The 16848-nt window shown below is 38.7% G+C and overlaps 1 protein-coding gene across 3 annotated transcripts in view; it reads left to right on the top strand.

The window, feature by feature from the left end:
- Window positions 1-16848, top strand: part of LOC126742219 (uncharacterized) — a 256857-nt gene that overhangs the window by 238213 nt on the left and 1796 nt on the right. For all 3 annotated transcript variants that reach the window (XM_050448830.1, XM_050448829.1, XM_050448827.1), the window contains 13 exons: window positions 318-650; window positions 3258-3587; window positions 4421-4728; window positions 4790-5072; window positions 5130-5891; window positions 6287-6685; window positions 6741-7715; window positions 8567-8755; window positions 8814-10919; window positions 10973-11422; window positions 11483-11724; window positions 12116-12625; window positions 12689-12863. In XM_050448830.1, coding sequence (XP_050304787.1) covers window positions 318-650; window positions 3258-3587; window positions 4421-4728; window positions 4790-5072; window positions 5130-5891; window positions 6287-6685; window positions 6741-7715; window positions 8567-8755; window positions 8814-10919; window positions 10973-11422; window positions 11483-11724; window positions 12116-12625; window positions 12689-12863 — 7062 coding nt within the window. The remainder of the gene's footprint in view (window positions 1-317; window positions 651-3257; window positions 3588-4420; window positions 4729-4789; window positions 5073-5129; window positions 5892-6286; window positions 6686-6740; window positions 7716-8566; window positions 8756-8813; window positions 10920-10972; window positions 11423-11482; window positions 11725-12115; window positions 12626-12688; window positions 12864-16848) is intronic.

The following is a 16848-nucleotide window of genomic DNA, read 5'->3' as shown; positions in this document are numbered from 1 at the left end:
AGAGTACTCCGGCAGCACAAGATGTTACTGAAGAAAGTAGACGGTCGTATTTTGGCAACCGGAAGTTGCAATACAGTTTGTATGATATTTTTATTGGTACAGTCAATCCGTCGAAGCAAGTCACTGTGCTTCCTGGATATACTACTATGCTATGAATCATTTTGTCCTAACTGGTAAATTTTGTTAAACCTTGATGACTATTACTAGAAATAGTTAACCTCGGCAAAAAGCGTCTGGTTTCTTCTCGTTGACACCAAAATATGACTTAAGTCCTCCCAATGCCCCAAAAATTAAACTCCAACCCTCCTCTCAAATAGTAGAGGAACGCCAACCCCCCGCCACGACCCCGACAAACCCTTGTGTACCATCCCCGTGCGGACCAAACGCTCAATGTGAACCGTCCCCTAGCGGAACAGCAAAATGCTCGTGTCTACCGAACTATTTCGGTGCCCCGCCCAACTGTAGACCCGAATGCGTGACCAGTAGCGACTGCGCCACGCATTTGGCTTGTATCAATCAAAAATGTGTAGACCCCTGTCCAGGATCTTGCGGACTGAACGCTCGTTGTCTTGTAGTGAACCACGTGCCCAACTGTTTGTGTGTAGATGAATACGTTGGGGATCCGTTTACCCTTTGCACGCCTAGACCACGTAAGATTTTCTTTACTGTTACTAATTTTTCACTTTTCTGTATGTAGTTTAGTTTTGTGTTTTTACTGTTTGTATGTAGCATGATTTTTTTGAGGTTTGGGATTGTTTTTTGTATATTTATTTTTGTGATGTGTTATTTTTTTTAATAGAGTCTTGGTACTGCCAAGGTTATACAGGTATTCAGTAATTAAATATGAAAAGTAACCGTTTTATTTGATTAAAAACTATAAAATGTATGTATCAGTTGCATTCAATATAAAAAAATAAATAAATAAAAAGAGCAATTAAATATTAAAGAAATTAAAAAGCGCAAACTGCACTCTTTTATTTGCATAATATACATACCTATACAGGCATTGCTTAAAATGCAGAAGGAAATAAGGAAGCTCAGCCTAGGCTACTTTTCCACTTAACCATTTATTTCTACCAGCCAGTATATAAATAAAAACAGAACTTTAAGGACATGAAACAATATAGGAAGATAGACAAAAAAAGAGAAATAAAACTTTTTAAAAGAATTTTAAACACCAAGTAAATGCACTCTAGATTCAGACCTAAAGGATGTAAAGCTGCAATTTTTAAAATTATTATTATGTGAATAGAAAATTATACAATATAACAGAATTGTAAGTAAAACATCTTTAAAAAAAATGATACATAATGCTAAGACAAGATACTTGAAGCTAGGGGTTTGACCAAATTGACTAAATTTGAAATGTTAAGACATTTTAAATTTAGTCATAATTTTGAGATATAAATAAACTATTTTTAGTGTCATTAATATTTTCTTGTATTGTGGACTGAAGACAAATAACTTGCCTTAATTGAATTATATAGGAGATACCCAAATTTATAGAATCCTAAACGCAGGGATTAACGATTAACAGATTCGATCAGAACTAAGAAAACTAATGAGAGCACTTTGAAAATTCGGAAATTCATTTTTTGAGCCCAAAAATGCGTTATCTCAGCTAATATGAGAGCTACGACTTTGCGGATGGTCTCGTTGGATTCAGAAGCATGAAACAAAGACAAAACCGTTGGAATTTTCCCGATAATGCCCGTAGAAGCCGACATATCGACCTCCAAAATTTGGGATTCTTAATTTTTCAGATGCACCGAATTTTTTCACCAAAAATTGATTTTTTCAAAATCGAACTAACTATGCCAGCGGTTTCCTCCCATCACCTACATTACGAAAACACCGGGTTATAACGGGATTCAAGCAGAACTAAGAGAATGAGAGCACTTTGAAAATTCAGACACTTTGAAAATTCAGTCATTTTTTAACATCGTCGAGCCCAAAAATGGGCTCTAAAAATACGATATCTCGGCTAACATAAGAGCTTCGACTTTGCGGATGATCTCGTTGGATTTGGACGGACGAAACTAAGTTAAAACAGCTGGAGTTTTCCCAATAGTGCTTACAGAAGCTGAGATATCGACCTCAACAGTTTGGGATTTTTCATTTTTCGGGTATCAAATTGTTTCACCAAAAAATTATTTTTTAGAAATCGAACTACGGCTTGTTTCCACCACCTACATTACGAAAACACCGGGTTATATCTGGATTCAAGCAGAACTAAGGAAATGAGAGCACTTTGAAAATTCGGAATTCTTGACCTTGTTTTTGAGCCCAAAAATGAGATCTATTTAAATACAAAACAGCACATATACCGGAACAATAGCCACTCTCCACCTTCTAAGATATCCCAAAAACTGCCAGTCAATTTAATTGCAGAAACGAACTAGGTACCAGAAAGACGTTGTTTGCACTAAATGTGTTAGCACTGAGGTGTTAAAATATATATATGGATATTCATGTCTGTTACCTTAACTTCAAAAAAGCCCTCTTCGATAAGGTAAGGACACGAAATACTTCGCGAAATCGGTAAAGAATATGAAATAATTAATATCATAAAAGCAAGAAAGTTGTAACGTCTACGACACATAATGAGAGGACAGCGGTATAAGATGCTTAAACTAACTTGCAAGGAAAAATAAAGGGAAGAAGAAGCATTAGAAAGAGAAAAAAATGTCTGATTAGTTTAACTGTAGCTCATTACAACTTTTCAGAGTGGCAAATGAAGTAAAAATAGGAATGATATCCGATAGGAGGAAAGTAGAATAAACAATGTTATCTTATAGATAAGTTCAGTCTTTTAGTTCCTTAAGTTTTAATTTAAATAATTAAGAGTTATGTACCACGGGTTCAAGATCAAGTTCATTAAATGCTTTTATCATTCTGGTGACTGAAAAAAAAATTTTCTTTAAATCTGATACATTTTTAATAAATTCAAAAAAGCATCCAAATCCCGAAAAACCCATTGGATTTTCTGAAGAATTTCTATGCCAATTCTGCCTTGTAAGCAACTAGAAAAAAATTGTATTGATCATTATTTCCAAGCAATTTAAAAAATAAATTAAACCCATTACCATTTTTATTAAATTTTTTTTTATTCGAAATAACAATGTTTGTAAAAATTCCTCTTAAATCAATAATATGTTTATACACACACATCACTAAAATTAAATCCAATAAACAACCCCAAAGACTCCAATACACCACAAAATCCCTCACTAATAACTCATCATTTTCTCCGACAGCAACACCACCTGCACCACCGAAACGTGAAGACCCATGCGTGCCATCACCATGCGGAGCAAACGCTCACTGCAGATCTGAGAACAACTACGCCATCTGCGAGTGTCTACCAGAATACCACGGCAACCCTTACGAGGGCTGTAGACCAGAATGTCTCTCCAACACCGATTGTCCAAGCAACACCGCTTGCATCAGGAATAAATGTCAAGATCCTTGTCCAGGCACCTGCGGAGTCAATGCTCTCTGCACTGTCACCAATCACGTGCCAGTTTGCACATGTCAACAAGGATATGAAGGAGACGCATTTAGATATTGTAGCAGAGTCATAGTCGGTAAGTAATGCTTATTTTGATTAAAAAAAGACACGAAAAATATTAATGAATTTTGTGGCAAAAGATACATGTATAATAAAAACAAGTAGCTGTAGGTCTGCGAATATTCCTATAGTCTATTTTCTTCTCACTCTATATCATAAACACCGCTCAGTGGGCAAGGAGATCAAAGGGTTTCAATATGCCGAAACCTAAGAAACCCACTATGCGCAAGCCCACTTTTTTCTAACCAACTAGAGAACACTGGGTATCATTGTGCATCGGAGTGTACTTGGTTTACCAACTTAATGAGTTAGTGATATAACAATCACATATGAATCCATGAATTAGTAAATGCAATATGGAGTCTGCAAAAGCTAAAAAGGAGCATTGAAATTAAACACTCTTACTGTCCGGAGAGACAAAAAATCCAACCACCAATCTAGACATCAACGTCAAACTGATTGCAATTGAAGCCGTCAGGTCGGTAAAACCTTACAGAGCTAAGTGATATGCTATTCTAATTTTGAAGAAATGCTATATATGTTTCTTCCTTTCACCGTTAGAAACTCTAAAAAAGATGCAGCATGTAATCTAGCAGTTGCAATAGATAAGACAGAAACCATGATCTGCACCTTGTCGTTAAAGAAGTCAATTCTCGATTCTAAAGAAGCTTAATTAACTGCTATACAGACCAAAGAAGATATAAATAAGGTCTGCTTAAAAGAAAGAAAGAACCTATATCTAGAGATGACTTGGAACAATTAGGAAGCAACATAATCTTCTTTTAGGAGATATTTGACATTTTGTTTAATACAACTATAATATATAACCATAAATATTTTTATTTTTAGAACCACCAAAAGACCCATGCAATCCATCACCATGCGGCCTAAACACAGCCTGTAGAACCTCAGGAAACGCAGCAATCTGCGAATGCTTACCTGGTTTCTCTGGAAATCCCAATCTCGGAGGCTGTAGACCAGAATGTACGATCAGCTCAGACTGTCCTAGAGATAAGGCTTGCGTCAATACTAAGTGCGTTGATCCTTGCCCGGGAGTGTGCGGATTCAAAGCAATTTGCAACGTTATTAACCATAGCCCAGTGTGCAGTTGTCCACAACCACTGGTGGGAGATCCGTTCACACTTTGTACCGAACCGGTTAGTACACCCACCATCTAATTCTAAAACGGAATTGACTTGAATATAATCTTGTCTTTAGGTTGTGGTCGAACCAACGGACCCATGCTACCCATCACCATGTAGGGTCAACGGGCAATGCAGAGTTGTTAATGGTGCTGCCAGCTGTACTTATCCAGAATGCGTTATTAACTCAGACTGTCCAAGGGATAAGGCTTGTTATTCCCAGAAATGTCAAGATCCTTGCAGAGATGCTTGTGGTCTTAATGCACTTTGCCAAGTTGTGAACCATCAAGCCGTTTGCACCTGTCCGCCTGGTTACATTGGTAGCCCCGAGGTTCAGTGTAGATATCAACCACCAGAACGTAAGTTTTAACGTAAAAACACATTTAATAAAACCTAATAATATATGATTCTTGCAGAACCTAAACCAAAAGTCGAATGTACTCAAGACTCTGACTGTACCAACGACAAGGCCTGTATCAACAGCCGATGCCAAAATCCATGCTCCACGGCATCCTGCGGCCGAAACGCGGAATGTCGCGCGCAACTCCATCGCGCAGTATGCATTTGCAGAGACGGATTCACCGGAAATGCCCAACACGCTTGCGTTGAGATTGGGTGCAGATCCGATTCCGATTGTTCGCCTTTGCATGCTTGCGTCAACAGAGAATGCGTCGATCCTTGCTCGTACACCTCTTGCGGCATCAATGCCCAATGTCAAGTGGATGGAAATCACAAGGCACGTTGCTACTGTCCAGAAAGCTTTAGAGGCAATCCTTTAATTCAATGTGAAAGACCTGAATGTACCACAGACGAAGAATGTCCTTACAATCTTGCCTGTCACAACCAACGTTGTCAAGACCCATGCAACTGTGGACAAAATGCTTTGTGTAACGTCTATAGCCATCGGGCACAGTGCTCTTGTCCTCCCGGCTACGTGGGAGATCCTCTAAGCTCTTGCAGAATTGAAGAACGTAGACCCCAGCCGCAATGTAAGATGGATGCCGACTGTCCAAGCAAATTGGCGTGTTTCAGTGGAGTATGTAAGAATCCTTGCGTAGAAACGAAACCATGCGGAAAGAACGCTGAGTGTGTCGTGGTGGATAGTTTGCCACTAAGGACCATGTCTTGCATTTGTTTGCCAGGATACATTGGAGATGCCGATGTAGACTGTAGACCAGGTGGGTACATTTGGGAATATTTTCATCAATGTAGCATTATAAACATTTATGTAATTCTTGTAGTAAGCCAGTTCTCAGTAAATGTTTTTTTTAATATAAAATTTAATAAACCGTTATTTTCATTTCAGGTACAGTGAACTGTTCGATTAATCCTTCATTTTTATCAAATATATAATCACAACAACACATTTTAAGAATTATTTACACATACAGATGCGCAAGATATAGTTTGATTTTAACCATTCTTAGACTCTGTAAAATATATTCTATATTGTATATATGTTTTCTATGACCATCTTTGTACATAGCACAAAAACCTTCGGAATGGTAAAAATCAACCTAATTATCTTGTAAGCCAAATGACACGTTATTAATGAGTATAATATCACTCATAGCTCCGCAAGAAGAAGCAGGCTGTAAATCCAACCAAGACTGCGCCCCAAGCGAAACCTGCATTAACCGGCAATGCGTGAACCCTTGCGTTATCAACAGTCCATGCGCACCAACAGCCGAGTGCCAAGCGACCAATCACAAAGCCGTCTGTAGATGTCCCACGCCTCTCATTGGTGATCCGTTTACGAGATGCTACGAACAACCACGCCAGCCCAAACCCGAATGCGTTCACGACGGCGAATGCACAAACGATAAGTCTTGCGTCAACCAACGTTGTCAAGATCCATGTCTATTATCCAACCCTTGTGGTGCCAACGCCGAGTGTCAGACTAGAGTGCATAGGCCCACTTGCGTATGTCCATTTGGATGGGTTGGAAATCCGCAAGTGTCTTGTTATAAACGTAAGTGGTTGCCTTAGAGGTAACTATTCCAACATTTGACGATAATTTTTTTTAGCTGAATGCAAACGTGACGATGATTGCCCATACAACAAAGCCTGCATCAATGAGAATTGCGTCAACCCATGCTCAACCATATCATGTGGACGTGGAGCTGAATGCCTCACCCTGAACCATCAAGCCCAATGTCAGTGCCCTCCAGGAACCCAAGGGGATCCGCTCTTATCATGTATCACTGGCCAGTGTCAGTACAACGAAGATTGCGCCGATCATGAAGCATGCGACCGACTAAACCGTGTATGCAGGCCGGTATGTGACGATGAAACTTGCGCTACCACCGCGCGATGTCTAGGTCAAAACCACCAGCCTAAATGTATATGTCCTGTGGGAACCATTGGTAATCCCTTCATTGAATGCAAACCACCTGCTAAGCCAGTTTGCGTGGTAGACTCTGACTGTCCGTCACAACTTGCTTGCATCAATGAGCTTTGCCTTAACCCTTGCCACCAAGGAGATTTGTGTTCGATCGAACAAGAATGCCGAGTCATTGACACCGTTCCGGTACGTACAGTCATGTGCGCCTGTGCTCCAGACCAAATCCTCGACAGTTCCGGACACTGCAGACCGATCATTCGAGAACAACCGCAATGCCAGATCGATACCGATTGCGCTAACTACGAGAAATGTCACAGAGGAAGCTGCGTTGACGCATGTCGCTTGGATAATTGCGGCATCAACGCCATCTGTCGGGCTGTTAATCATTTGACACAATGCACCTGTGCTCCCGGATACACAGGCAATCCGAGACTTGAATGTTCTAATATTCCAAGAGTTTCATACATCCCGCAACCAGAATGTACTAGAGATGATGAGTGTCCATTAGATAAGGCCTGTAGGAATGACCTTTGTGTGAACCCTTGCAGGAGTGACAAACCTTGTGGAAATAACGCTTTCTGCTCGGTTAATAGACATCAGCCAATCTGTAGATGTCCAGAGGGATATATTGGAAGACCGGAAGTGGAGTGTCTTGCACGTAAGTAACTCATGATCACCCTCATACCCATCCTTAGGATCAAAACACCTTTTCCAAGCAAGTATTCCCTCCACGATTTACTTTTATCTAGATGCGAAAGTGGTCTAAGATAAACCGCATGGATGCTAAATATATAATTTTTATTTAAATTTAATAAGCATAATGTATGATACCTAATTGCAGTGTGAACGGAGAATCGAATTTAATTTTGCATCTGAGTCAAATCTGGGCTTACATGAAATAGTAGTGGAATAAACTCTAAGTCACAGGTCTCAAATTTATTAAATTAAAGTCAGAGGATTACACGTGTTTCGCCCATACTAGGCATCGTTAGATCCACTTGTGTATTCAGTGATAAAAATAAAGAAAAAAAAAGAAGCAGAGAACTTCTACATGATACAAGTCAAGGGTAGAAATTTACTTAAAATTAGTAAAATTGGACGAAGACTAGTTACTACATATTAAAATTATATAACCAATTTTAACTTAATTTCTACCCTTGACTTGTATCATTGTGTTGTTCTCTGCTTCTTTTTTTTTGTTTTGTTCTATTTACCAGTGAATACACAGGTGGATCTGATGAAGCCTAGTATGGGCGAAACACGTGTAATCCTCTGACTTTAATTTATTAAATTTGAGACCTGTGACTTGAGTTTATTTCACTACTATTTAATGTAAGCCGGTCTCTTTGAGAAAAGATGGACTATTTCTTAGCATGGGTTAAAATAGTTTTTGTTCAACTATTCAAACAGTGCTAGGAACTTTGATACTATGTTCACTAAACGATCTCTCCTTCCAATAAGGACATTATACTGCATGATTTACTAACCCTAATTTTACTTCTCTTTCAGCTCCCACAGGCCCTGCAATCGGGTGTGCATCAAACTCAGATTGTCCTCTAAGCGAATTCTGCCTTAATAAACTATGCATAAGCCCATGCAACTGCGGTCCTAACGCAGATTGCAAAGTTAACAACCACTATGCGACATGTTTCTGCAAAGCGGGATATTCTGGAAATCCCCAGACCGGATGTGTCAAACGTAAGTTAAAGATTACTTTTTAAAATAGGTAAATACCAAAAATAATCTATTTTTATAGTTGGATGCCAATCGGACAGCGAATGTTCAGACGACCAACAGTGCTACAACCAGCAATGCATTAATCCATGCATCCTGGGTGATCCTTGTGCAAGAAATGCCGAGTGCTTTGGACGTAGCCACAAAGCCAACTGTAAATGTCCTCCAGGTTCAACTGGCGATCCGTTCGTACGTTGTGAACGTCTTGAATGTTACGCGCACCAAGACTGTCCAAACAACCGGGCTTGCATTCAAAACAGATGCGTAGATCCTTGCGCGCCTATAGCCAATCCACCGTGCGCTCAGAATGCTTTATGTTACGCTCAGAATCATGCTGCTTCCTGTGTATGCCCTGACCATCTTCCCGAAGGTAGTCCGCTCGCTTACTGCCAACCAAGAACTGTAACAGAGAAACCTTTGTGTGTTTTCGATTCCGACTGTCCAAGCAAACTGGCTTGTATAGGAAATAAATGTGTCAACCCTTGTGAATCTATTTCGCCCTGCCATCCAACTGCTACTTGTAGTGTTATAGATACCACCCCAGTTAGAACCATGGCTTGCACTTGCAGGGAAGGCTGGGTACCTAATGATAACGGCGAATGCCACGCCATCTTGATTCCAATACCACCTGGATGTAGTAAAGATGATGATTGCCCAAGCAATGAGGCATGCATCAACCGCGTCTGCAGAAATCCATGCGATTGTGGAATAAATGCCATCTGTGATATCCGCAATCACAAACCAGTATGCTCTTGCAAAGAAGGCTTTGACGGAAATCCAAATATTGCCTGCCGAACTATCGGCTGTAGAATTGACTCGGAATGTGACTCAGGCACTGCTTGCATCAACGGCCAGTGCGTCAACCCTTGCCTAGTGAAAAGTCCCTGCGGTACCAACGCAGAATGTTTTGTTAATCAGAACTATCCAGAATGTAGATGCAGAAGCGGTTACAGGGGCAACCCTTATGAACGTTGCTTGGTTGTCGGTTGCGTATCTAACAGCGAATGTCCAGGAGATCGACAATGTATCAACGCCCAGTGTATCAATCCATGCTTGTACGATAACCCTTGCTCACCGAGAGCAGAATGCCTTGTCCAAAACCATATGGCTTTGTGCAAGTGTGCTCCCGGACTCATTGGTAATCCTTACGTTGATTGCAAACCGGAACCGCAACCCGAATGCCGCGAAGATGGCGACTGTCCTTCTTTGCTAGCCTGTATCAACAGCATCTGTCAAAATCCGTGCAGCATCATTGAACCTTGTCAGAACCCCGCCAAGTGTCAAGTCGTCAACTCTCTGCCAGTAAGAACTATGAACTGCGTATGTCCACCAGGATATATCAGCAGTGGCAGCGGAACCTGTAGTCCCGTAACAGCTATTGTAAAAGCGGCATGTATCTCTGACACTGAATGTCCATCCGAAAAAGCATGCTTCAATGGCATCTGCAGAAACCCTTGCAACTGCGGACCTAATGCGGAATGTAGAATCAAAGATCATAAACCAATTTGCGCTTGTTTACCCGACTTTGACGGAAACCCAGAAATCAGCTGCCACCCAGCAGGATGCAGACACGTCGACGAGTGTTCCCCCGCTCATACCTGCATCAACAGACAATGCATTCCAGTTTGCCTTCCTGACAATAAACCTTGCGGCGATAATGCAACTTGTTACGGAAACCATCACAGAGCCATTTGCGAGTGTCCTCCAGGACGTATCGGCAACCCTAACGTTGCCTGCGTCCTTGTAGGCTGCAGATCAGACTCCGAATGTCCCTCCAACACGGCATGCGTTAATGGTGAATGCGAGAACCCATGCGAAAAGGCTAACCCATGTGTTGCCCCGGCAGCATGTAAGACCTTCAATCACATTATTGAATGCGTTTGTCCACCTGGCACGGTTAGTGATGGCAATACTGGATGCAGTAAGATTGATACTGGATGTACCTTGGATCACGATTGTCAGTCAGGACTGGCGTGCATAGGAAATGTGTGCGTTAATCCTTGTGCCACTACAGAACCTTGTGGAGTTAATACAGTCTGTAAAGTCATCGATACTGAACCGGTCAGGACGATGCTGTGCGAATGTTTGCCAGGCTATCATGGAAATGCAGCAGTTAAATGTGACAGAGGTAACATATGAGGCTGTTTTAAATATTTTTATTCTAATGTTTTTAATTTTTAGTTCCAGCAATAGGTAAAAAATGCCCCATTGAAAAGGGTTACGTCCGCACTCCCTTGGGAGATTGCGTCTGTCCGCCTAACACAGCCCTAAATGACAACGATGACTGCGTACCATGCCGAGTGGATAAAGGCCTTGTCGTTGACGAAAGAGGTCGCTGCGTTTGTGCTCTAGAGAAAGGTCTGATCATCGACGAACGTGGAAACTGCGTGTGTCCAACCGAATTCGGATACAGACTGGACGTTAAAGGCAATTGTGTTCCTGTAAAAGGTCCAGAGTGCGAAACCAACGACGATTGTGCCGATAATAAGTATTGCAACCAAAAAACTAAGACTTGCGAGAGCGCCTGCAGTACCGTCCGTTGCGGCCTGTATGCTTTCTGCAATGCTACCAACCACCAAGGAGTGTGCCAATGCCTTACTGGGTACTCGGGCAACCCTGACAAATATTGCAGTGAGTAATCTCTAAAATGGTTTATTGAAATATGGAGAATATATTTTCGTTTATTTTCAGACTCCACCTCAGTATACAGAACAGACTTCCCGAAACCAGAAATGCTTGTCAGTTGTCTCTCAGATGGCGTGCAAGTCGAAATACTTATTAACGAACAGGAGGGCTTCAACGGAGTGTTGTACGTAAAAGGACACAGCAAAGATGCTCAGTGTAGACGAGTGCTCACTCTACCGCCCAACACTGCCACCAGAACGGAACTATTTAAGGTCCAATTTGGAAATTGCGGACTGATTCACGTGAATGTAAGTAGTAAAATTCTAACACACACAAAATTCTATCTTAATTGTACCAATGTTATACCGGGTGGTGCGTCGCCGAGCGGAACATAGGAAAACCCATGTAAATTTTAAGGGAGTCAATGGCTAATTTTGCAATAACATTTAATTGAATAATTCAAGATTCGCTTATTAAAATTTTTTGAAACTTTGCACGAGGGTTTGCCAGATTGGTCTCTTCAAAAAGTTATCTTACATTTTTTCTATAAAATGTATAGGGAAGCCAATAATTGCCCCCTTAAAATTTACACGGGTTTTCCTATGTTCCGCTCGGCGACGCACCACCCGGTATATTTGTGTCTGTAATTGACCCTCGGGCTGTTGATACCTAATAATAAATAAATAAATGTTTTTGCAGGGCAAAGCCAGTTTCGTGCTAGTAATCCAGAAACATCCGAAACTAGTCACTTACAAAGCTCAAGCCTACCATATCCAATGCGTCTACCAAACAGGAGAACAGAACGTTACACTCGGCTTTAATGTATCGATGTTAACTACCGCTGGAACGATAGCGAACACCGGTCCACCACCAACTTGCCTCATGAAAATTGTCACGCCCACCGGACAAGAGATTAACTCCGCGGAAATCGGAGACAGTTTGATTCTCCAAGTGGACGTACAACCCGGATCCATCTATGGAGGTTTTGCTAGAAGTTGCGTGGCTAAAACAATGGAAGACGCGGTCGAGAATGAGTATCTGGTCACAGATGAAAACGGCTGCGCCACGGATCCTTCCATATTTGGAGAATGGGAGTACAATCCCGACACTCAAAGCCTATTGGCCACATTCCACGCCTTTAAGTTCCCCAGCAGTGATAACATTAGGTTCCAGTGTAATATCAGGGTTTGTTTCGGAAAATGTCAACCGGTAAGAAGCTTTGAAATATAAGAGAGTGGTTTTTTTAGTAATTTATGTGTGGGTTTTTTAAAGGTTAATTGCCGAGGAGCGGACGCTTTTGGTAGAAGAAAGAGAGCAGTGACCCAAGAAAAAGACGATGACAATGATAATATGTTAACGGGACAACTGAGGGAGGAGATAACCATTCAGTCGAACGCTATCCTTACTTTGGAAAGGAGAGAGGAAAGATATACGGACACCTCTTTGTGTAAGTGTTTCTCATCAAGGGAAATTACTTTTCAAATATGTCTAATAAAATTAATGAACGTTTTCCAGGCAGTTGAAAATCGAATAGAAAGTCATCTTTTTATGAGGTATTTTAATATTATTTTGCAAGACTAAACAAAAATTAAGTAATGTTTCAGCTGCCTGAAATAAATACATCGATATTTGTTTACTTATAGGCAGTTGAATAAAAAGTTAAAAAAATACTTTAACTGCCTGGAAGAAAATAAAAATGAAGAAATTTACTCGAGGATTTTCTTGAGTGAAGCAAAATAAATTTTTAGTTGAACCAGAAGACCGTGAAAAACTTTGAAAAATGCTCTAATGTTAGAAGAACCAAAATAAAGACATTTTTCTTTTTTTTTAACTGCCATGAAAAATGTTCTAATGTTGTTCACTTTCAAGCAGTTAAATAAAAGGTTGAAAAAATACTTCAACTGTCTGCAATTAAAGAGACAAAAATGAAAAAAATTCTTTCAGGCAGTTGATTATCAAGTTTTTCAAACTTCTAATATTTTCGCTGAACCAAAATAAAGACATTTTAAATTTTCTTTCAACTGCCATGAAAAATGTTCTAATTTTGCACACTTTTGGGCAGTTAAATAAAAGGTTGAAAAAATACTTGAACTGCCTGGAAAAAAATAAAAATGAAGAAATTTACTCGAGGCAGTTGAATATCAACGTTTTAAAATTCAATGAGTGAAGCAAAATAAATTTTTAGTTGAACCAGAAGATCGTGAAAAACTTTGAAAAACGCTCTAATGTTAGAAGAACCAAAATTAACATTTTTCATTTTCTTTCAACTGCCATGAAAAATGTTCTAATGTTATTCACTTTCAAGCAGTTAAATAAAAGGTTGAAAAAATACTTCAACTATCTGGAAAAAAATAAAAATGAAGAAATTTACTCGATGCAGTTGAATATCAACTTTTTAAAATGCAATAAGTGAAGCAAAATTTTTAATTGAACCAGAAAACCGGGAAAAACTTTGAAAAATGCTCCATTGTTAGAAGAACCAAAATAACGACATTTTTCATTTTCTTTGCTCAATCAACTGCCATGAAAAATGTTCTAATTTTGCGCACTTCCAGGCAGTTAAATAAAAGGTTAAAAAAATACTTCAACTGTCTGCCATTAAAGAGACAAAATTGAAAAAAATTCTTCCAGGCAGTTGATTATCAAGTTTTTCAAACTTCAAATGCTTTCACCGAATCAAAATATACACATTTTTCAGTTTCTTTCAACTATCTTGAAAAATGTTCTAATATTGTTCATTTTCAAGCAGTTGAGTAAATGGTTAAAAATAAATAATTGAGCTGCCTGGAAAAAGACAAAAATAAAGCGATTTTTGGCGAGTTGGTATCGCCAAATGCGTTGTGGTCGCGTCAATGAAGGGTCTGCTGGACAAGTGGACCCACCGAAGATGGACCGAGTCCCCTGGTATGAGACAGGCCAAAGCGCACATAGGTGGGCCCTCTGCCTGTCTCACCAAAAATCTACGGGACCTATATGCACAACTGCCTTGGCAGCCCACTGTTTCGACAATTCACAATTCAAAAGCGATTTTTTCCAGGCAGTTGAATATCAACTTTTTGAAATTTCGGATACTTTCACTGAACCAAAATGAAGACATTTTTCATTTTCTTTTAACTGGCTTGAAATGCTCTACTATTATTCACACTCAGGTACTTAAATAAAAAGTTGACAAAATTTTTCAACTGGAAAAAGACAAAAATGAAGGCACTATTTTCAGGCAGCTGAAAATCATTTTTTCATAACTTTTTCGTCACTAATTGCCTTGATTAAGAAAACAAGAAATTTGGTAACAATTTCTTTTGATTATTCGAAGTTGTTTTTTCCGTTAATCTTTCCCAAAATTAATGTCTTCACTTCAAACGTATAACAACGTCCTTATGATGAAGTATGAGTTTGGGATGAAAAAAAATTACAATTTATACCTAAAGGTTATATATGCTTTCAGACATAATTTTTGATAAGGAACAGTAAGTAGTGATGAAGTATGAGTTTTAAATGAGAACAAATATCAATTTATCCCTGAAGTTCATTCAGACATAATTTTTGATAGGGGACTGTATCCTTCCATATGGTAAAATCCATTCTCGTACTTGTTTTGGAATGGGTATCTATAAGTACCAAATGTTCCAATGTTATTCATTCCCAAGCAGTTGAGTAAAAGGTTGAAAAAATACTTTAACTGCTTGCAAAAAGACAAAAATAAAGACATTTCTTCCAGGCAGTTAAATATCAACTTTTTCTATAGAATACACATTACCTGGAAATGGTCAAAAATGAAGAATTATTTTCCAGGCAATTGAATATCAACTTTTTCAAACTTCAAATACTTTCAATGAATCGAAATAAAGACATTTTTGTTCTTTCAACTGCTTTGAAAAATGCTTTAATGTTATTCATTCCCAGGCACTTAAATAAAAAGTTGAAAAAATACTTTGACTGCCTGGGAAAACTTGGGCAGGGTACAAATTGGGCCAGGCCCGGCCGGTTTTCAACATGGGTGTACCCATTCCAAAATAAGTACGAGAATGAATGTTACCATATGGAAGAATACTGTCCCTTATCAAAAATTATGTCTGAATGAACTTCAGGGATAAATTGATATTTTTCTCATTCAAAACTCATACTTCATCATTAGGGCGTTATACGGTTAGTAAGAAGAGTTTAGAAAGAGTAACGAAAAAATTACTTCGAATAATCAAAGGAAATTGACCAGCGATTAAACATTGAACGTTTGATTTATTGTTACCACAATTGTTTTTATTTAATCAAAGCAATTAGTGGCAAACAAATCATAAATGAGTGACTTTAAATTCGCTTTTCCATTGCCTGAAACTAGTGCATTAATTTTTGTATTATTTGTACCCATACCATATATTTTGTATTGTGCATTAATCTGTACCTATGAGTACCAAATATTCCAATGTTATTCACTCTCAAGCAGTCGAGTAAAAGGTTGAAAAAATACATTAACTGCTTGCAAAACGACAAAAATAAAGAAATTTCTTCCAGACAGTTAAATATCAACTTTTTCAATACACATTACCTGGAAATATACCTCTTTTATAATTTGCTTGCCACTAATTGCTTTGATTAAATAAAAGCAATTGTGGTAACAATAAATCAAACGTTCAATGTTTAATCGCTGGTCAATTTCCTTTGATTATTCGAAGTTGTTTTTTCGTTACTCTTTCCAAAGTCTTCATTCTAACGTCTGCAAAAATACTAAAATGAAGAAATTTCTTCCAGGCAGTTGAATATCAACTTTTTCAAACTTCAAATACTTTCAATGAATCGAAATAAAGACATTTTTGTTCTTTCAACTGCCTTGAAAAATTCTCTAATGTTATTCACTCCCAGGCACTTAAATAAAAAGTTGAAAAAATACTTCAACTGCCTGGGAAAAAAATGAAGGCACTAGTTTCAGGCAATGGAAAAGCGAATTTAGTCACTCTTTTATAATTTGTTTGCCACTAATTGCTTTTATTAAATAAAAGCAATTGTGGTAACAATAAATCAAACGTTCAATGTTTAATCGCTGGTCAATTTCCTTTGATTATTCGAAGTTGTTTTTTCGTTACTCTTTCCAAAGTCTTCATTCTAACGTCTGCAAAAATACTAAAATGAAGAAATTTCTTCCAGGCAGTTGAATATCAACTTTTTCAAACTTCAAATACTTTCAATGAATCGAAATAAAGACATTTTTGTTCTTTCAACTGCCTTGAAAAATTCTCTAATGTTATTCACTCCCAGGCACTTAAATAAAAAGTTGAAAAAATACTTCAACTGCCTGGGAAAAAAATGAAGGCACTAGTTTCAGGCAATGGAAAAGCGAATTTAGTCACTCTTTTATAATTTGTTTGCCACTAATTGCTTTTATTAAATAAAAATAATTGTGGTAACAATAAATCAAACGTTCAATGTTTAGTCGCTGG

The sequence above is a fragment of the Anthonomus grandis genome, chromosome 11 (genome assembly GCF_022605725.1).
Source record: "Anthonomus grandis grandis chromosome 11, icAntGran1.3, whole genome shotgun sequence".
Classification (NCBI taxonomy): domain Eukaryota; kingdom Metazoa; phylum Arthropoda; class Insecta; order Coleoptera; family Curculionidae; genus Anthonomus; species Anthonomus grandis.
Note: the sequence above shows the minus strand (reverse complement) of the source record. Positions and strands in the feature narration are given on the sequence as shown.